Here is a 21,089-nt window from a genome sequence, read left to right on the forward strand (position 1 = left end):
ACTGTGAGAGTTCTCCCTAGAAGACTCCCCACCCCCACCCCCACCCCCATCTAAGGCATGGCTGCTGGTGGTGAAATTCATTAGTGTTCCCTGACAGGCAGTGGCGACAGAGGCGCGCTGTCTGCTTCCCGCTCCCTCGCTCTCGTGCTCCTGCTTCACGCACACTGATATTTAAAGCTGATGGGCTGCTTATAGACTTCTTGTACCATGACAAGTTTGGGGAGGGGGGTGGGGGAGGAAGAGACAGACAAGGAGCCAGCTGTCACGCTGGTATTTCAAACAGTACTCTCTCCTGACCCTTTGCAGGCTCCGGCAAGTGTATCATCTTTCTGAAGCCTGTGGTTGGAATTGTAACCTGCAGCCATCCCAGAGGATGGGGGCAAGTGTGGGGGGCCAAGTGGGCTGAGAAGTCGGCAGTACATCCTGCCAGGGCTGTGGGCAGGCAGAGAAGAGTGGAGGGACAGCGAGAGAGGGGGAGAGAGAGAGAGAGTGTGTGTGTGTTAGAGCAGAGGGGATTGAAGCTGAATCTTCATAAGTGCTCCCCAGCATTGCCCTCCCATCCCTGGAAATGAGATGACCCTTTCGCAGTAGTCTTTCCTGGAGTGATCATTAGATTCATGCTATGGTTGTCTCCTAGGTGGTCCTGAAAGCTCTGCATGTCTAGGAATCATGGTTGCTTGACCTCTGCCCCCTGAGGGTCCTGGATCTCAGTGATACTTGTAAATATGTGGTTTCAATTGAGGTAGAAAGTTCTCCCACTTTATGTGTAGACTGGGGCCTTGGCTTTTGTTGCCTGCTATTTGCATCCTGAATTTTTAGATTTGGAGAGTGAGTACCAAGGTGCCTTCTTCATCCACAAGTCCTCCCCTCACCCCCAAGCTTCTTGGAATTCATTCTGGCAACCGTTTAGCGGTTTTGGATTTCCCTAATTGTCATCCCCAGAAAACTTCTCCAGGAGCCTTTTTCTGACCAAGGCACTGTCTTCTAAATGCAGGCAGCTTGGAAGCGTCTCCAAAGGCAGTTGCAGGTTTGGTCTCAGCTGACCTCCTTACAGCCAGGATCCCTTCTGTAAGTGCTTATTTATGAAATGTTTCCCTTGGCTGGCTCCTTTAACCTTCACAGAGCAGGTCATGGAGGTGATATAACTTGCCTGAGGACACATGGTCACTTGACCAAGTTTTCTCCTAGTGCGGCAGAACCACAGACCTAGTCCTTTCCCCTATCAGGGACCCTCGTAGCTCCATGGTCTGCAGTGGGGGAAATGATTGGGGAGCAGAAGTGACTCCTCCACTCCCTGCTTTTTTAGCCTTGTCAATGCTGTCAGTACTCTTGTTGGCTTCCTCACTTTCAGCACAGCTGTGTGTGTGTGTGTGTGTGTGTGTGTGTGTGTGTGTGTGTGTGTATACAACTCGTGTTGGCTTCCTCACTTTCAACACAGCTCTCTGTGTGTGTGTGTGTTTCTGTGAGAGACAGAGAGGGGTTACTCACTTCCAGCACAGAGCTCTGTGTGTGTGTGTGTGTGTGAGAGAGAGAGAGAGAGAGAGAGAGGAGGGGGAAGTTACTCACTTCCAGCACAGAGCTGTGTATGTGTATCTGTGTGTGTGTGTGTGTGTGAGAGAGAGAGAGAGAGGTTACTCACTTCCAGCACAGAGCTGTGTGTGTGTGTGTGGGGCGGGGGGGGGTTACTCACTTCCAGCACAGAGCTGTATGTGTGTGTGTGTGAGAGAGAGAGAGAGAGAGAGAGAGGAGGGGGAGGTTACTCACTTCTAGCACAGAGCTCTGTGTGTGTGAGAGAGAGAGAGGGGGGGGGGTTACTCACTTCCAGCACAGAGCTCTGTGTGTGTGTGTGTGAGAGAGAGAGAGGTTACTCACTTCCAGCACAGAGCTCTGTGTGTGTGTGTGTGTGTGAGAGAGAGAGGTTACTCACTTCCAGCACAGAGCTCTGTGTGTGTGTGTGTGTGTGTGGGGGTGTTACACACTTCTAACACAGAGCTCTGTGTGTGTGTGTGTATGAGAGAGAGAGAGGAGGGGGAGGTTACTCACTTCTAGCACAGAGCTCTGTGTGTGTGTGTGTGTGTTAGAGAAAGAGAGGGGTTACTCACTTTCAGCACAGAGCTCTGTGTGTGTGTGAGAGAGAGAGAGGGGGGGGGGCGGGGTTACTCACTTCTAGCACAGAGCTGTGTGTGTGTGTGTGTGTGTGTGAGAGAGAGAGAGAGGAGGGGGGGGTTACTCACTTCCAGCACAGAGCTGTGTGTGTGTGTGTGTGTGTGTGTTTGTGTGTGTGTGTGTGTGTGTGTGTGTGTGTGTGTGAGAGAGAGAGAGGAGGGGGAGTTACTCACTTCCAGCACAGAGCTGTGTGTGTGTGTGTGTGTGTGAGAGAGAGAGAAAGGGGTTACTCACTTCCAGCACAGAGCTGTGTGTGTGTGTGCTCCCATTGGCTTTCTCACTTTCAGCATAGCTCTGTGTGTGGCTGGGGGTGGGGGTGGTTAGTCACTTTCAGCACAGCTCTGTGTGTGTGTGTGTGAGTGAGTGAGAGACAGACAGACAGACAGAGGGGGGTTATTGGCCATCTCCTGGTGGAGGGTGAAGCCAGAATGTCTTTTCTCTCTGTAGACTGCAGTGTATTCTTTTTTTTTTAAATTTACTTTGTTTTTGCCTGGTGGAGGGGGAGGCAAAAGCTATGCGGGCTTTTCTTTAGTTGTGGTGAACAGGGGCTACTCTCTTGTTACAGTGTGCAGGCTTCTCACTGCAGTGGTTTCACTTGTTGCGAAGCACGGGCTGTAGGGTGCTTGGGCTTCAGTAGTTGTGGCTCCTGACTCTAGAACACAGGCTCAGTAGTTGTGGCCTATGGGCTTAGTTGCTCCATGGCATGTGCAATCTTCCCGGACTAGGGATCGAACCTATGTCTCCTGCATTGGCAGGCGAATTCTTTACCCTTAAGCCACCAGGGAAGCCCTGAAGCGTGTTCTTAAACTGTCCAGGATCATCTTTGATGTGCTCACCTGCTCTACCCTCGCTGCCCCTCTCCTTCCCCCACACCCCACACATTATCCTGTAGGTTTCTAGTAGGCATTGCTGGCACACGGCATTGCTTTCCTCTCCCTTCCTGTCCTTGCCTGGCCGGGAGTGGCTGGGCTGTGTCTTCTACCATGGTGTGTCTCGCAGGTGAGTTGGAGACTGGCCGGCTTTGATAAGTACGAGGCTCGAGCATTAATTTTTTATACATCAGCAGAGGCCAAGTGAGTGAATTCAATTATGAGTCTCCTTTCTCTCCCCCCTCCTTCCTGCAGTGTGGTGGTTCTGAGCAGAGACTAAGGAACCTGTTGAAATGAGAAACCCTTATTTCCTGGTTTGACCCTCTCACTAATTCGGGTTAAATTGCTACGTGATTGCAATGGTGCCACATTGTACCTGCCTCTGTTTGTCTAAGAGGATGCAGTGGGGGTGGAAGGACCAATTTGTGCAGAGATAAAAGGTGTCATGGGCAGATAACTAAGGTCCCAGCCCCATGCCTGCTCTCACTGTAGCTCGGCTGGCTCCGTGTAGAAGCCCAGTCTTCCCTGCTTTCTTCCTTCTCTCTCTCTGCTCATATTTTACCTCGATGCCACAGCATAATGATGCCCTGTATAGTGGGGGAGGAGATAGGCACCTCTGGCTGACAGCCCTTCCTGATAACCAAATTCTAGCCCATCCATCACCAGCTACTCTCCTCAATTTGAGGAAAAGTGATCATGAAAGGCGGGCCGTTTATCACCCGGAGTCTGTTTATCTCCTCTGGGTGGGGAAACGGAAACAGGAGAGACAAAGAGCTGTGTCCCCAGCGAAGTGCTGCCTGGGCTCCAGTAGCCTGCCTGAGCTGGATGCAGACACATGTCGTGCTGACTGTGGGGCCCTGACTAGGACTCCCAGACTGGGACCCAGGGGAAGGGGACCTTTCCTGAGACTCAGTCTCAGTGGGACTTGGAGACAAGCCTAGAAGATGCGGTGGTTCTGAGGTGCAGGACAGCCAGTGACAGCATCTGTGGGAAGGTTTGCATCAGAATGAGCAAGAGTAGAGGCCCTCATGGAAACAAGCCCCACGTCCATCACAGGTGACCCTTCAACAGGAGCTCCCTCTCTGACTGGTTGGCTGGATGTGCCGCTTCCGCCTTCCCTAGGCTGGCCCTCTGTGCCTCTGTGCTCTGCTGCTGCTGCTGCTAAGTCACTTCAGTCGTGTCCGACTCTGTGCAGCCCCATAGACGGCAGCCCACCAGGCTTCCCCGTCCCTGGGATTCTCCAGGCAAGAACACTGGAGTGGGTTGCCATTTCCTTCTCCAGTGCATGAAAGTGAAAAGTGAAAGTGAAGTCGCTTAGTCGTGTCTGACTCTTCTCGACCCCATGGACTGCAGCCTACCAGGCTCCTCCATCCATGGGATTTGCCAGGCAAGAGTGTTGGAGTAGGTTGCCATTGCCTTCTCTGTCTGTGCTCTGAGATGACTTTAAAGAAGACAGGGCCTTTCTCTCAGCTCTTTGCCTCTGCACCTCCACACGCCCCCTTTTCTGCATATCAGGTGGAACAAAATAGTTTGCCTTTGCAGGTGAGCAATATGTGCTTTTGGGTACAAGAAATGACAGCCTACATCATTCTGAGATCCGGGTCCCACAGCCTTTCCCCAGAGAAGCAGAGAGGGGTCAAATATAGCCCTTAGATTCAGCTGACTTCCTCCTCTTAAAGGCTTGAGAGTGACCTGCACATCCCTAAGACTTGCAGAGAAAGAAACCCAGAGGGAAGAGTGTTCATGATCTCTGCCAGCACTGGTGCCTGCTCTCTGGCTGGTCCTGGCTCTTGGTGTCTGCCAGTCTGTTTACCAGACCTCCATGGATGCTGCTGGCCCCCTCGACTGAAGCCTAGAAGTTCTAGCAGAGCCCTCCAGCTCTGTGGCACCCAGTCTTCAAAGCTGAGCTCTTGCTAACAATGGCTTCATCTTGCCCATACCCATTAGCGAGGGTGGTGTTCCCTTAATGAGTCAGTCCCTGCCTTGGCTGGCGCCAAGCTGGTCACACCTGTTTGCCATCAGGGCTGTCTGGGCCTTGCCCGAGCGCGGGGCTGCAGGTGGTGGGGCTCCCTTTGCTCTGTGCTGTATGCTTATTGAGGGGGCTGTTTCTTATACCCTCATTCCTCCCATACTCTTCTTTCTAAGAAGGAGAGTGCTTTCTTTGCATTCTGTTACTTAGCTAAAGTAGTAAGGGAACTTGAGGAGTAACCCATCTTTTCTGACTTCCCCCTGGATGGAGTAGCAGGGAGCCAGTCAGGCCTCAGAGGGGAGGGTTTCATGGTCTGTTCTGATGACCCTAGGGGGCCAGTGTGATAAGAGAAGAGTCCCATGGTAAACAGCAAAGGCGGAGCCCTTCTCTGGCCCTAGGCCCCATAGCATTTGGAAAGTGATCGTATCCCTTGGTTTAGAGCCCACAGGCAGGACTGGGGTGGGGGGCTTCCTTAAAGAGGGCCCCTTGCATTCATGAGGCTGAAGGAAGTTTTGATTTGGTTGAAAAAAAATTCCCATTCCTTTTTATGGCCTGGACATAATTGGCTCTTTTCTATTGGCCATCAGTGATGTCATTCCGACCCTCATAAAGAAGGGGAAATCACACCTGTGGACTTGGTGCATAAAATTTCATTGGGCAGCAGTAATAAGCATGGCCAGATGATGTTTGGGCAGTTGAGGAGCTCTGTGCCCAGTGATCCCAGCTGCATGGAGGCCTGGGCACCATAAACCTGCCTGCACGTTCATGCCCGTAGGCTAGTCCAGGGCCCAATGCCAGTGGCTCTTTTCCTGGGATCAGTGTCTGGTAGAAACTCAGAGCATTCAGGCCCTTTGTGCCAGGGACACTTACACCTTTTTCTTTTCCAAATTAGTGGCATCACGAATCCACATACCCACTAGTACCCACTGATCGTAGCCTCATGCTCCTAAGAATTGTGGACCCAGCAGTGACCTTGAGCACCAACCACTGTGCTACCTACCCCTCTGAAACCCAGACCTTGCCTTCCTAGGGACTTGTAAAGACTGCGTCTACATGATTGATGCCTTGTGTAGTCAGAAGGCTTAGATCCCATTTCTGGTTCTGCCCTTGGCTTCTTGTCTGTTCAAGCAAATCGTTTTTCTTCTCTGGGCATCAATTTCCCCTTTTATAAAGGGATGACAACTACTCTAACCTATCCTTCCTCATGGGGTTTCTCTTGGTGCTGTCTGAGCTGGGCCAGGGTTCTGTCGTAGAAATGTGTAGCTAGCTGTCTTCCCATGAGGCACCTTGGAGTTCAAGTTCTGGCATATGGCTCTGTGTTTCTTGTGAAGACGGGCCTGGGTCCTGCTACACCTGTAGCAGGTGTATTGCTTGTGTCTTGAAGTCACAGAGCTAGGACCTCCCATCAGCTGGAGGATTCGACAACTGGGATGCCTGTGAGTCTACAAATGGCAGATTTACCTACAAGTGACTGTACAAGCCCCAAGTGAGGGCAATGGTCCCGCCGCTCTCTGCTTCAGTCATCCAAGGGGCCCAGGCAGCACTCCAGATGCTGCCGAGCCATATCTGAAGCTGAGTCTTCAGTCTGACAATCTGTCTAGGCTCTCCTCCTTCAAGAGAACTAGGTAGGATCCTGTGAGACACTCCCTGTCAGGGTAGAGGACACTTTCTGTCTGACAGCTGACAGTTGACATCTGCCCTTGAAATCCTGCTGAAGAGGGAGCCCTTCCTCTCCCAGGGCCAGCCACAGCCAAGAACACTCCTGGCCTGGGTCAGCTAAATGACCCAGAGGGTGCTGGGAGAGTGTGATAGGTGACCCTGGACCTTTGCGTTTTCCTGGCCAGTCCCCTGATGTGTTCCTTTGCAGAGTCTGTTGCTTCTGGTGGCCCCCTTCACTCACAGGCCTTAATGTGATGTTTTAAAAGTAGCTGACCTGAGCAAGCATTTTCACAAACACCAAGGGTAAGGAACATGAAAGAAAAATTGAAGGGAATAAGAAAATTACCCAAACATTACAGTTCTGTGTCTTAGGCAACCATATTCTAGTTCCTAAAGCTACCTTTTGTCTTTCAGAATCTTGCCTCATTTCCTTATAATCTTGGTCATTGGTTCCCACATGTAGACATCCTACCCGGATACCCCTTCATCCTCTTGACCTCAGCCAGACTTTCCCTCCCAGGAAATTGACTGGTTGTAGTTCGTGTCACCATGTCACCTGGGTGTGGAGAGGAGCCTTCCTCTTGGTAAGGTATCTCAGGTCACAGAAAAATAAATGCTTACTCTACTAGTAGCCCAAAACATAGGCATTGACTCCCACTAGTGTCTGTCAGACAGCTGAAGAGTAATGGAGGGAAGGTTGACTGCCCTAACACTTCCTAGGGTAAAAACAGTCATTTCAGCTGGATTCTTGTTGCCAAACCTCCTAAAGAGGGACTTTGTGCTTGTGATCTCCACTTTATTTCTTCTCACTCTTCAACACATCACCTGCTGCCTTCTGTCCCTGCCAGCCCACTGATGCCAAATTCATTGGGTTTTTCTCAGCTCTCTCTTATTTGACTGTTTTATGCCATTTGACATTAATGACTTGCTTTTTAGGCTCAAAAATCAATTATTCTAGAAAGGGTAAGCTTGCTTTCGTTATCCTTTAGGTTGACCATAGCTGATCTGAAGTCTGAAGTCTGAAGCCTGACTTCAGTCGTGAGTGACTCAGTCGTGTCTGACTCTTTGTGGCCCTATGGACTGTAGCCCGCTAGGCTCCTCTGTCCATGGAATTCTCCAGGCAGGAATACTGGAGTGGGTTGTTATTCCCTTCTCTAGGGGATCTTCCTGACCCAGGGATTGAACCCAGGTCTCCTGCATTGCAGGTGGATTCTTTACCATCTGAGTCACTGGGGAGGCCCCAGGTGATGTGACGTGGGGTCCAAGAGCTCTTGTTACCTTGGCTTCCTCATACTAGGAGCCTTGCCCTCTGGGCATGGAGGTGGGTTGGGTGAGCCCTGCCTCATGGCACGTTATTTCGAAGGAGGTGAGGCTATGTGACCTGGAGAAGGGAACTTGGAGGGAAGCTCCCTAGGCTCATGCATCTTGAGAGGTTCTGCAAGGAAGAGATGGAAGTCTCATTCTCTGTAGTTTCTAAAGACATTCCTCAGACTTGGGGGTGGAAATTACAAAAGACAGATTAAAGTTTAGCATTAAGGAAAGATGTCCTATTAATTGGAGGAGTCCACAATTAGAGCCGACTGCTGTGTGTAGTAGTGAGTTCCTTGTCTCTGGTGTTGGTCTGGTCTAGGTGGCCTCATTTCATTTTAGCTCAGCAAAGCTTGGTGGTCATTGGTCATTGGTGAAAGTCACTGAGATGTGTCTGACTCTTTACGACCCCATGGACTACACAGTCCGTGGAATTCTCCAGGCCAGAATACTGGAGTGGGTAGCCTTTCCCTTCTGTGGGGAATCTTCCCAACCCAGGGGTTGAACCCAGATCTCCCGCATTACAGGCAGATTCATTACCAGCTGAGCCACAAGGGGAGCCCAAGAATACTGGAGTGGGGAGCTGATCCTTTCTCCAGCGGATATTCCTGACCCAGGAATCAAACCAGGATCTCCTGCATTGCAGGCGGATTTTTACTGACTGAACTTTGTGAGACATTAACCTGAGCACTCTGCTCCTCTCATTCCATAGTCTTCCTGGGTGATCTTGTCTTCTCTCGTGGCTTTAATTTTACTTAAATTACACGAGTGATTCAGCGGTTTATATCTCCAGGCCAGATCTCTCTTCAAAACTGGATATCCATCTGCCTCTTAGACCTCATTCCACTGCCAAATGTCTCCTAGGGCTCTCAAACTCAACAGGTATTGAGTGCTTAGCAGGCATCAAGTATACCTCTCAAATGATATTCCCAAACTCATGCCTCTATCCAGTGGGCTAGTAGAGGGGAGGCAGTGGGACGATGACTGGTCTAGGGAGACACTGTGTGAAGAGAATTTAAAAACAGTAATGAAATTTACTGAATGCTGGTAGACTTCATCTGCGTTGTCACATATGCTCTCTGCACCCCTAACTTTGTTTCAGTAAGAAGAAGCACAAAGCTGGTCTAGCCACGTGCCTCTGGATTGGGTTCTACCACTTTCTCTTATTCACTCACCAAGATTTCCTTTACATCTCTTTTTTTCTGTTGCTTGCTCACTGTCTCTATGGCTACTGTCTAGTCTCCTGGCTACTACTTGGCTTTTGTAGTGTATTGTTTTTGTTTTCCCCAGAACTATCTTTGTAAATCACAACTCTTCAGAGGTTCTCTATTGCCTGTGGCCAAGCTCCTCTGCAAGGAAACTATGATCTTCCCCAGCTGATACTTCTTGTATCTTCTTCCATTCTTCCGTGTACCCCAATGCTTTAACTTAAGGCTTTTAATCTATTTCTTTTACTGTCTATTCTGCTGAACAAACTGTGAGTCCCTCATGCGCAGGAGTTAAGTTTTACTTTTTTGAGTCCTGAGTGCCTGACTCTTACTAAACATCAGTGTTTAATAAGTGTTTGTTTGAATGGATTTGTGTAGGCAAAATCATCAGCTAGAAGGGGAGAGTTTATAAATTATAATTTAAAGAAAAACCAAGAACAGACTCTCGACTTACATTCTGGCATCTTTTTATCTCTGTCTTCGCTATCACAGAAAGCTTATTGTTAAAGACGTAAATGTGAGGCAGAGGCCCTGCCCAGCTGTCTCTAACTCATGAGCTCTTTTCCCTCTCTCCTCCTGTCTCAGTCTCTGCCTGTCTGTGTAACAAAATGACAGCAGCACCCTGTTGCGCTGGAAAGAACACAAGCTTTTGAATGAGACAGACCTGGGCTCAGTTCTTGGCACTATCATGTTTTAGCTATGGGGACTTGGGTAGCCTCTCTGACTCTTGTTTTCTCATCTATAAGTGTACAGATGTACCACCTCCCAGCTTCACCCTGAATTAATGTGAAAATGTAAGTAAGAAACTTAGCAATATTTTAGGCCATCAGAAAGCAGTGTGTGATATTATTTTGAATAGAGTCTCCAGGTTCTCACATTTGGATCTGAGGGCTGCATTTGGAGCCTGGTGTCCAAGGTGCTGAAGGTGGGGTCCCTTTCTTGGGTGGGGTAGGACCCGTGCTTGGTGTTAGCCTTTTGGGGGTCTCTCTGTCTTATAGACTCTGTTAGATTTCCTGTCTTAAGACTCCGCACCTGCGACATGGGTTGCTCAACTTGTTCTCTCCCTCCTGTCTTTCTTCAGGCTCCCAGGACAGTGCCAGTACTTAGGCTTGCCAGTAGCAGATTACTTCAAGCAGTGGATTAACCTGAAAAAGGTACTGTATCTGAGCCCCTCTCCATGTGTCCTCGGGTTCTCCTGTGCCTCAGACTCCATCCCTCTTGCTTTCTTTTCTCATTTCTGTTCTTTTCATCTTGTTGTTCTCACTTCTTTTCTTTTCGTTCTTTTCTTTCCTCAATACTCCTCCTTCCTCCTCCCTAGCTAATATGGAAGGTTGTGGTTATTTCTGAGAGTGGGGAGCTGCTTAAGGGACCAGGCTGCTGGGTGGAGTTTGACACCGCCCTCCTTGGTGTCCCCTAGATGTGCAGAGAAGTCCCGATTAAGGGGAGTTTCCAGCTCTTGCTCAGAGCTCCCCCTCTGGGCTGAGCTGCATTGCCTCTAGGAGGGATGTGGTCCCACTTGAGCCTCTGGGGAAGTGCCAGGAGTGATCATGAGTGTGACCTCTGACCCTCCTGACCAGCCATGGTATCTCCTTCTGGTGGCGGGGTGGAGTTGGTTCAGGCTGGCTTTGGTTCTACCTACCCGCAGCCGAGCCTGCTCACATGAGAAGGGCTGTGGACACTAGTACCCACTTCCCTTTGGGCGTGGGGGAGGAGGCTGGCACTCACCTAGCACCAAGCACCTGGGGAGAGGGCGCTGAGGCTGTGGGCCAGGAGGGACCCTGTGCAGCTAGGAAAGTGGGCCCTGGCAGAGAATGAATCACCCAGAAAGCTGAACTTTTCCTAGTGTGTGCTGTACTCCTAGGTAAGCAAAAGAAGGGCAGTGTAGGAATAGACTTCCCAGGTCCCTGCTGTCTTAGGATCCTCGCTGTGGGAGGCCCAGGCCACTCGGGAGACTTGACTCCCATGAATCCCTCTGATGGAAGGGTAACAGACGAGGGTCAGCCCTAGGAACCTGTGCCATTGGCCAGCTCAGTGACTCCCAGGAAGCGCAGAGGAGGGAGAACACATCAGGAGTCAGAGTAGTGATTCCCGGGGGTGGAGTGGGGGAGGAGTACTCAGAGAAGGGAGCCATGTTAGAGGGCCAGGCCCTCTGGTATTGTAAGGATTAGGGTCTTGAACTGGGCATTCTCGGAAGGCGGGATCTGGATCTGGGGAGAGGGGACTTGTGCATAGGGGGAGCAGCATTCTTTGGTGTGTGGGGGTGCTGGAGGCAAGCGAGCATTTGGAGGAGCAGTGGAAGACAACCACCCTGGGCTTTGTTCCATAGGTCTCAGGCAGCTGCTCTCTGCGGCAGTGTGTACGAGCTCCTTTGGGGTCCCCTGGTGTGCGGGTCCTTTGCCCTTGGGCTTGTCTGTGTTTTGACCCCTCCCCATCTCTCCCTCTGATCTCCTTGCAGCTGAACAATCGCTTCCTACTGCCTCCCAGCTGGGGCTGAGGAGGCCAGGCTCTGTCCTGCCTTTGGGCCTCAGCCTGAGGCCTTCTCTCTGACTGAAGCACCCTCAGTCATCTTCTTCAGGCATATTCTCTCTCCTTGATGATTCAGCTCAGGTCTCACCTCGGCTGAGAAACTCAGAAGTCGATCTCTTGCCTTAAGGCTTTGACACTCTGGATATCCATGATCTTTGGGTCCATGTGTTTCCTTGCAGACGTGTCCCTCTGAAGCGCAGAGACTGAGCCTGGTTCTCTCTGTGTCCCCACTGGCCAGATCAAGGCTAGGTGCAGAGTGTATGCCCAGTGAGCAATTGCTAGCTGGCTGACTGATCCTTGAGAGCTGGCTCCAGAGAGGGCCTCTCACGCGGGTCTTGGCAGGGCTACGCGTGCGGGTGTGGCCAGGCCCGAGCGCCTGGAAGAGACGGCGTGCCAGCTGTCAGAGTGCATCTGAGGCTGCCTGCTGGTCTCTGCAAATGCAATGTGAAGGGCCGGCCAGGCGAGGCGGGCACTGACCATGAACAATTGCTCTGTGAAGTTCACTAGACTTTTTGGTGTATGGATAGCTCCCTGCCTCTAGGTTCCTTGGCAGAGAGGCAGGAAACCAGCCGACCCGTGTGATAACATTGCCACTCGGGACTACCGTGGTGCTGCTGGCGGTGGAGGAAGCTGTGCTGAACCTATTCAGCTTGGTTCTCTGCCAGACTGTGCCGAATAGTAGATGGAGGAATGGGGGAAACAGAGGACTCTGTGATCGCCTCCTGGGAGGAAAAACCAGGGGTCTCACCCCTTCCTTTCTGCTCTCCAGCCACATTGTGTTCTAGCTGTGCTTGAGGGCCCAGCAGGAAAGATGATCCAACTCTAGTCCTCATCAGCCATTCAAGACAGGGAGGCTCCAGGACCCTGGAGGTCCAGGCACATGGTGATCTTTCTGACCTTTATACTGCGTGGCTTAGTGCAGGTTGCACAGGGATTCCTGCCCCCTTAAAAAGAGCAACGAGAAGAGCTAAGCCAGAGAGGCCATTGCCAAGGTTGTGGGAATACCACATAAAAGCCCCACTCCCACCCTCTTTCCCCACGTGGGACCCAGGCCTGGCTGTCTCTGGGCTTTTCTCCCATCCTTGACCTTACTTTGTCCTGCCCTCTTTCCTTCCTTTCCTCTCCTCAGAGCCCCAGGAAGGCTCTGCCCCGTGAAGAGAATGGGGAGGCTCCGGGTCTGCTTGGCCACCTATACCTGTTGAGTGAGCGAGCAGCTGGGACTGAGGTCTGCGTCCGCACTTGACTAAGGCCTCCAGTCTGAGCAGAGGCGGAATGTGGTCTTTCAGCTGCCCTCTCCTGTCCAGAGGTGGCTTGGGTGGTCTCAGGGAAGGGCAACTCTTGCAGGGCCAGGTCTCCACTTCTCCCGCCTCCACTTACTTTCCCTGTAGCAGAGAGGAGCGAACTAGTGTTTGCTGACATTTGGAATGTCATTGACTGATCTACGCTCTTATTGAACTGTCAGCTTAGAGAGGACTTGGGGCCCTGCTTCCAGCGGCCTGCAGGAGGTCAGAGCTGTCACTGAGGGGCCAGAAGAGTGTATACACACATGTGCATGCACATAGATATACACATGTGTACTCATGTGAATGAATACACTCAAGTACGCAAAACTGTATGCATGTCTCCATACTTGAATACATGTGCATACACCTATTCACGTGTAGAAACATGAAAATGTATACAAGTACAAATGTGTTTTTACATATTCATAAACTGTAAAGGCACATGCACATATATAAACATACACATCTGCATAAATAAGCAAAATATTCTTGAGTGCCTTCTGTGTTCCAGATACTGTGGTGGGCCCTGGGGATTTAACAGAAAACATGTATGTTAAATAAACAATTTCAATTGTGTTATAATAGCAAAAAGTTCAGAGTCATAGGATCATATCACAAGGGATATAGTAGGATATCATAGGATAATATCACCTGACTTAGTGGGATGAGGGGGAGGAAGGGGGCCTAAGCTGAGACCTGGGGGTAAGCAGAAATCGCCTGAGCAGAGGAGACCACATATGGCAAGGCTTTAGGTGAAGAGAAGCCTGGCAGCTTCGTGGAGTTAGAATGTAAGTTCCATGAGGGTGGAAAATGTTTGTCTCTTGTGTTCCCTCTTCCGTCCTCATCACTCTGGATAGTCCCTGGCACACAGTAGGTGTGTAATCATTATTTGCTGGACAAATGGCTGTCAGAAGTGCCGTGAATGTGGGGAAGAGAGAAGGCTGACCTGAAATGACACTGGAGGGGAGGCAGCACCTTGTCGACCAGACTTCAGGTTTTGATCTTTGTCCTTAGGGTGAGGGGACATGATTGAAGATAGGAGAGGCATCATCCGATTTGCGTTTTGAAAAAACCCTCTCAGGCTGCAGTGTAGAAAGAGCTAGTAGAAACAGGGGACCAGCAATAGAGCTGTAGTTGGCTTGTTGGGATGGGCAAATCATTGTGTGGGCAGCATGGCTGAACTCATAGCATCCCCAGCCCCTGTTCATTGGATGCCAGGAGAGTGCCCCTCTCCAATTCACTGTGACAACTGAAAATGCCACCCTCCCCCCGCCCCCCAACAAACATACGTTTCCAGTGGCCTGGACGAAGCTGGAGTGGAGAGGTACCATACCTACTTGAGAACCATGGAATTAGACCATTGCTTAGTTCAGGTGAAAGGTGATAGTTACTGGGATTGAAGTGATAGCAATGGAAATGTAGAGAAATGGATTGAGTTTGGAGTATTAAATGGTACAGTCAGTTCTCCTGTGGTGGAACCTCCCTGCAAATCACCATGCTGTGGAAAGCTGTGTAGTAAAAATGGGGTTAGGAGCATAGTCCTTACAAACTTCATCAGTGGTACATGAAAAGAGATGGGAATTTAATAAAAAAATCTAATAAAATAAAAACTATGGGTATTATGACTTTACATGTATTAAATGGTTAAGAAATACACAAATACTACAATAAATATGGCATTTTTACCTTGAAGAAAACTTGAAGTTTGTGTGGAAATGAGTATGAGAAGGGTTGCAGCTTGTGAGTTACTGTGAAGTGGCAGAAGGAGAGTTCTCTGAAACCAGAGATTGCAACCAGATGCATGTGGCTTGTAACACAAGTGGTGGTCCAGGTAGCTGGTATGTGTTTGGGATGTGTGCACTTTGTATGTTCTTGCACAGCTCTGTTCATCTGGGTGTAGTTTCCTGTGTTTATCTAATATTGTTTATGGACAGAGTCTCACATAAATGCACAAGTGTGTGTTATGCTAAATCGTCCCTAATACTCCAGTTGCACTGGAACAAGCTTGCTCTTTCAAAATGAAGTAGAACTGACTGTAAAATAGATGTGAGGGTTGGAGGATGAAGGAGGAGACCATCATGACTCCAAGGTTTATAATTTGAGCAACTGAGAGAATTGGAATGAATTTACTGAGATGATGGAAGAAGTAGTGTGGAGATTGGAAGAGAAGGCAAATTAAGTGTGGGACATGTTGAGTTAGATGCCATTGAGGCATTCTGGTGAAGCTTTTGAGAAGGTATTTGAATATATAGTCCTGGGGCTCATGGATAAGGTCTGGATAAGAGTTGCCGATTTGGGGGCATTATTGTTGTGTGAATGATAATTGAAGCCATGGAATGGAGTGATTAAGATAAGAAGAAAAGAGAGCCTAGTACAGAACACTGGGAAATATCAGTGTTTGATACATAGAGGAGGGAGAGTCAGAACTAGAGGCAGAGGGGGAGTGGTCACTAGTAGTAATAATATTTCTTAATTAATGGTTGTATTTTGTGTGCTAGACCTGGCAGTGTCCAGTATAGTTGCCACTAGCCACCTGTAGCAATTGAATACTTGAAATGTAGCTAATATGATTGGTGAACAAATTTTAAATTTTATTTAATTTTAATTAAACATTAAGTTGAAAACTTTCAAGAAGAACTTTTAAGTATGTTTAGAACTGGATTGGTAAATCTATATTTTCAACTGTTAATTGTTTAAAATCTAAATACAGTTGAAGTATTTCTGATGAAGATTTAGCATCTCAATTGAGATGTGTTGTAAGTGTAAATTATACACTTGGTATGAGAAAATACAAAATACTTCTTTAATAATTCTTTATGCTGAGTTCATATTGAAATGATAATCTTTGGATATACCAAGTTAAATAAAATATATTCTTAAAATTAATTTCATTTTTTTTTTTAACTTGAGCTGGGCATTCAATTCCTAGCTTGCTTATATAGCTCACGTTATGTCTGTGTTGGACAGTGCTATGCCGAGTGCTATGTGCTCACGTACCTATGTTATCTAATTCTCACAACTCTGTACGTTAGTTATTGTCATTTTTGGCATTTTAAGGCTGAGAAAACTGAGGCACAGAGTGATGACGAAAGCTGCTCAGGGTCTCAGTTTGGTACATGACCAAATCAGAAATTAAATTTAGCCTTGCCTGCATCTGTGCTGAAGAGAATAAACAGAATGAAAAAGAGACCGTGAAAGGATGGTAGACAAGGAGGTAGGTCAGGAGAGGGTAATATCACAGAAACCAAAGAAAAAGAGTATCTTCTGGGGAAAAAAAGGATTTGTCAGTTCAGAGGGGATCACATGATGAAAAAACTGAAATACAAGTGCCAGACCTGGGCTCAAGGACCTTGGTGACCCTGGTGAAACCTCTTGATGGCTTGATAGGGATAGGGGCCAAATTGGAGCAAATTGGGGAGTAAATGAGATAAGAGAAATTTGAGCTTTTTCAGAAATGTGGCATTGAAGGAGGGAGGGAGGGCAGGAGCTGTGGTGGGGCAGCTGTGGAATCGAGACAAGTTTTGTGTTTTAAGATGGAAGATGTATGTTCTCGTCTGTGTATTAGAGAAGAAAGATTGAAACATAGGAGTGAGGGAGGTGTCTAAGAAGGTGACAGGAGAAGGGATGGAAAACCCGGCCTCTCGACGCTGAGTGTCTTCGGGAGGAAGGCCGCTCTTCCCCTGTGCTGGAGGAGGAGTGCCGACGGGCGCCAGCAGGCTTGTGGGTGCAGTGATGACAGGGGCAGTCTCCCTGTGATGGCTTTTGCTCTTTGTGAAACAGGTCAGTCACTTGCTACCAACAAATCGGGGAGAGCTGGGAAGGTGGGCAGAAAGCGCGGAAGGACTGCTGTTGTTTCAGTAAAGGGTAACAGCGTGAGCTTACTTGAGAAGTACAGTAGGATTTCTAGGCAGTGTTGAGGGTCCAGTTGATGTTGGTGACACTAATTCACAACGGAACCTCTCTGTTCAGCTGTGTGGCTTTTCTTTAGCAGAGCTCAGCTGCCTGGATGTGGGCATGCAGAAAGCAGACTTTTAGATTCATCCACGGGAGAGAGATTCCCTAGGGGTGTGATGAAAGCAACGGTTGAAGACATTGTCAGGATGGACTGTGGGGTTTAAGCTGGATGTTGAAGGAAGAGAAGACAGCAGGGGACCTGACAGATATGGAAAAAGTATATAGGTCCCAAGAAGATGAGGGACAGGTAAATCAGTATAGTGGAGCATGCCAGATGGAAGAACAAGAGACTGTGGGTGGAAAGCGGCATGTCTGAATCAGTTATTTCAGAAATGGGGTGATTCTAGGTGTTGGCAGTCTCCAAGATGTGCCCAAAGGGGTGGGTGGTAAGATTAGGTGGAGGAGAATGTTATTGTAAATAAGAGATCAAGAAATGGGCAGGTCCCGAAGGATGTGAATATGTGTATATATACATATGCATACATAATATGTATATATTCACTGCAGGACACATAGGTATAAATGTATGTATAAGTGCACGCCTGCACAATAAGCACTTCACGTACAGTCAACCCACACCATGCAAGTGTATGCATATACATTCACAAATGGTCTGGAATTCCCTCTGGTGCCTGGGCCTGTTTGGATGGGTTTTTGGGAAAGCCGGCAGGCAGCCTTAGGAGGATTCTGAGTCAGTCCTGGCAGACAGGGCTCAGACAGTTTTGCTGAGAAGTTGCAGGGTTGGAGGTCACCTAGAATTTGACAGACTCAGGTGAAGCAGGTTGTGAAGATTGCTGCTCCACGTTCCCTCTGCCATCTGCGCTTTACACCCTGCCACAATTGCTGGGTGCCCTGAAGGGGATGGGGTTGGGACCCGCTCTGAAAGAGGGAGAGTAGACCTTCTTGGGTCCCTGCATGAAGCATTTCTGTCTCCCCCCTCCCCTGGGAGTGGACAGCAGGAGAAATTGCTGAAGGGAGGGTTGGTGTCTACGACTGAGTACGACTTTTCCTGACCTTGGAGCATTCAGAGTCCCAATCAGCGCAGTAATAAATTAAGGGCTTATGGAGGAATAAATTCTCGGCCTTAATGAAGTTCTTCGCTGGGGGCCATAGGCAGGTCAGCAGGTCGGGATGGTGCAGATTGGAGGCTCCAACGAGTGGGCTGAGTTAGCTGGGAAGCCGTCAGGACTGAAAGGGTCTGGAACTCTGCCGGTCAGGTCACTTTTTTGGTGCTGTGGGGAGAGAGCTGCTCCAGTGATAGGCAGCCTGACAGAGGCTGGGATTCTCTATACGGTGGTGGCCGCCAGGTGCCTGCTGCAGGGCCCCTTGTTGGGGTGATTTGGAAAAAACAGTAACAAAACAAAGACAGAAGCCGAGAGAGGCTGAAGATGTAGGGGCCCTGCCAGGTGTTTGTTTTGTTTTATTTTGGGGGGAGGAGGGCTCACACCGAGATGGATGCTTCTGGACCACTCAGTGGTCAGGCAGACAGGCAGGGACTGTGGCCCAGGGCTTTGGCATCTTCTGAAGTACAGAGCGCTGCCTGTGGGGCGTTGACAGCTTCACACAGGCCGCTGTCTTAAGAGGAACTAGCTCTACGGCCAGGTAGATGAGGGCCTCTAGCAGCGAGAACAGGACACAAAGCCCCAGGTAAAAGTATGGGAGAGGCAGGGGCACAGGCAGGGACAAGGACAGGCCGAGTGGGAGAGCAGCCTGGAGCGTTTGCCACAGGGTTTGAAACTGAAGCCCTGGGAGGGGTCAGCTTGGAGGCTGGAGGCTTTGGACTGAAGAGTTGAAACTGGAACCTAGGCCTCAAGACTCCACGTCCTGAGCTTTACTCCTTTCATCCCATCCCCATGACATCGCCCCTTGGGAATGAACTCTTGGGACAAAGCCCAGAGGTGGCAGAGGAACCAGTGCTGTGTTTGGAGTCGGGGCAGCTGGAGCTGGAGCGGCTGTCTTCCTTCTTCGCATCTCCCTGCCCCCATGGCGTAGCGCCCTGGCTGGGCTTTTCCTTTAAATATGTCTTAACAGCTGTCTGAACTCTGAAATTTCTTTCACTCCTTCCTTCGCCTTGTTAACATGTGTTGCCTTTGGGGTAATCAGGGAAAAAATATTATGTCCTTTTACAATTACCGGGTTTTGGAATATTAAAATGTCTCGCTGCATCGGCACTGTTATTTTGATTGGTATTCTAACCTTTGACTAGCCCATAAAGCGCGCCGCTCCTGAAGCCAATATTGCAGGACTGAAATTTAATTCCGGAATGATTCCAGATAATAGGGAGACAGATAATATATGCATGAAGGATATTATGTTTGGACTAACTGCAGCAGGGCCAAGGCTAGGGAGCTGAATAATAGCCCAGAGTGAGTTATAATCTGTGGGACAGAAATGCCTTACTGTCAGGGCCAGGAGAGGAACTCTTAAATCAAAGACCCAGGAAAGGGTGCGATTGCAGTGTGCATGTTTTGACAGGAAGAGCACCAGAGCCAAGAGGGTAGGTATGGGAGGCCCATCCCTCCTCTTGAGCATGGTACCCAAGGCATGGAAGATGCAGCTCATGGCAGCATCCCTGTCTTTATAGCTCCTGTCCTCTAACATTCCAGCCGTATCAGACTTCTTGCTGCTCTTCCAGTAGGCAGGACACTTTCACTTCCCTTTGCTCATTCTGTTCCCTTTGCTTACAGTCCTTTTCCCTTTTAGAGTGTTGGACAAACTCCTATTCATCCTTCAAAACCGTCTTCTGTGAAACCTCTGATACTACCCCAATTCTGGTTCAGTTCAGTTACTCAGTCTTGTCCAACTCTTTGCAACCCCATGGACTGCACCAGGCTTCCCTGTCCATCACCAACTCCTAGAGCTTGCTCAAACTCGTATCCATCGAGTTGGTGATGCCATCTAACCATCTCATCCTCTGTCATCCCCTTCTCCTCCTGCCTTCAGTCTTTCCCAGGATCAGGGTCTTTTCCAGTGAGTCAGTTTTTCACATCAGGTGGCCAAAGTATTGGAGTTTCAGCTTCAGCATCAGTCCTTCCAGTGAATAATCAAGACTGATTTCCTTCAGGATTGAATGGTTGGATCTACTTGCAGTCCAAGAGACTCTCAAGAGTCTTCTGCAACACCACAGTTGAAAGCATCAATTCTCCTGCGCTCAGCTTTCTTTATATTCCAACTCTTACATCCATACATGACTACTGGAAAAACCATAGTTTTGACTAGATGGACCTTTGTTGGCAAAGTAATGTCTCTGCTTTTTAATATGCTGTCTAGGTTGGTCATAGCTTTTCTTCCAAGGAGCACGCGTCTTTTAATTTCATGGCTGCAGTCACCATCTGCAGTGATTTTGGAGCCAAAGAAAATAAAGCCTGTCACTGTTTCCACTGTTTCCCCATCTATTTGCCATGAGGTGATGGGATGATGCCATGATCTTAGTTTTTTGAATGTTGAGTTTTAAGCCGACTTTTTCACTTTCCTGTTTCACTTTCACCGATTCTGGTAAACATAGTTAATCACCTCCTTCTCTATAGGGCTTCAGTACTTTGTAATGAGTATATCACATGATCTTGTAATCATCTGCTTACATGTTTGTCTTTTCTACTAGACTATTAGCTCCTCGAGGCCTACTTACCACCCATCTCTGTATGTCCAGTGCTCAGCACTGGGCCTGGCACATGCTAGGTATCAACAAGCACTCATTGAACCCACACTGAATATTAACACCGGACTAATGAGCTCCAGAGTCCACATGCCCATTCCTCTGCCAGATTTCCCAGACAAACAGAGCAGTTAAGTAATTTGCCTAACGGCACATAGCTAGGAAGAGGGAAAGCTAGGATTAGAACCCACATAGGTATTGGTCTTTTCCCCACCATGTCTCCTCAGCAGATGGGCAGGGAAGGAGTTGGAGGCCAGCATGGGAAAGGCAGAAGCTCACTTCCCTGACTCCATCCTTCCTTCCTTCCCTCCCTAGCTCAGTACTTGGGCCCTCTTTGCTGGAGACTACACTACTTCTTAATACTCCTGGGACTCAAGACCTGGAAAGGATTGTGCCTCCTGTTTATGTTAATGACCTTTAGACAGTTCTTCCACACAAAAGGCACTTCTGTATTGTGAGTTTGTGACTGAGGATCAGGAAAGTATCTGAGAA

General features: G+C 49.0%; 1 protein-coding gene across 8 annotated transcripts in view; it reads left to right on the top strand.

The window, feature by feature from the left end:
* The window catches only part of ERI3 (ERI1 exoribonuclease family member 3), a 128,777-nt gene that overhangs the window by 60,405 nt on the left and 47,283 nt on the right, over window positions 1-21,089 (top strand). For all 8 annotated transcript variants that reach the window (XM_065914494.1, XM_065914518.1, XM_065914473.1 and 5 more), the window contains one exon: window positions 10,261-10,333. In XM_065914494.1, coding sequence (XP_065770566.1) covers window positions 10,261-10,333 — 73 coding nt within the window. The remainder of the gene's footprint in view (window positions 1-10,260; window positions 10,334-21,089) is intronic.

This window comes from Muntiacus reevesi, chromosome 1 (assembly GCF_963930625.1).
Source record: "Muntiacus reevesi chromosome 1, mMunRee1.1, whole genome shotgun sequence".
In the NCBI taxonomy this organism is placed as follows: domain Eukaryota; kingdom Metazoa; phylum Chordata; class Mammalia; order Artiodactyla; family Cervidae; genus Muntiacus; species Muntiacus reevesi.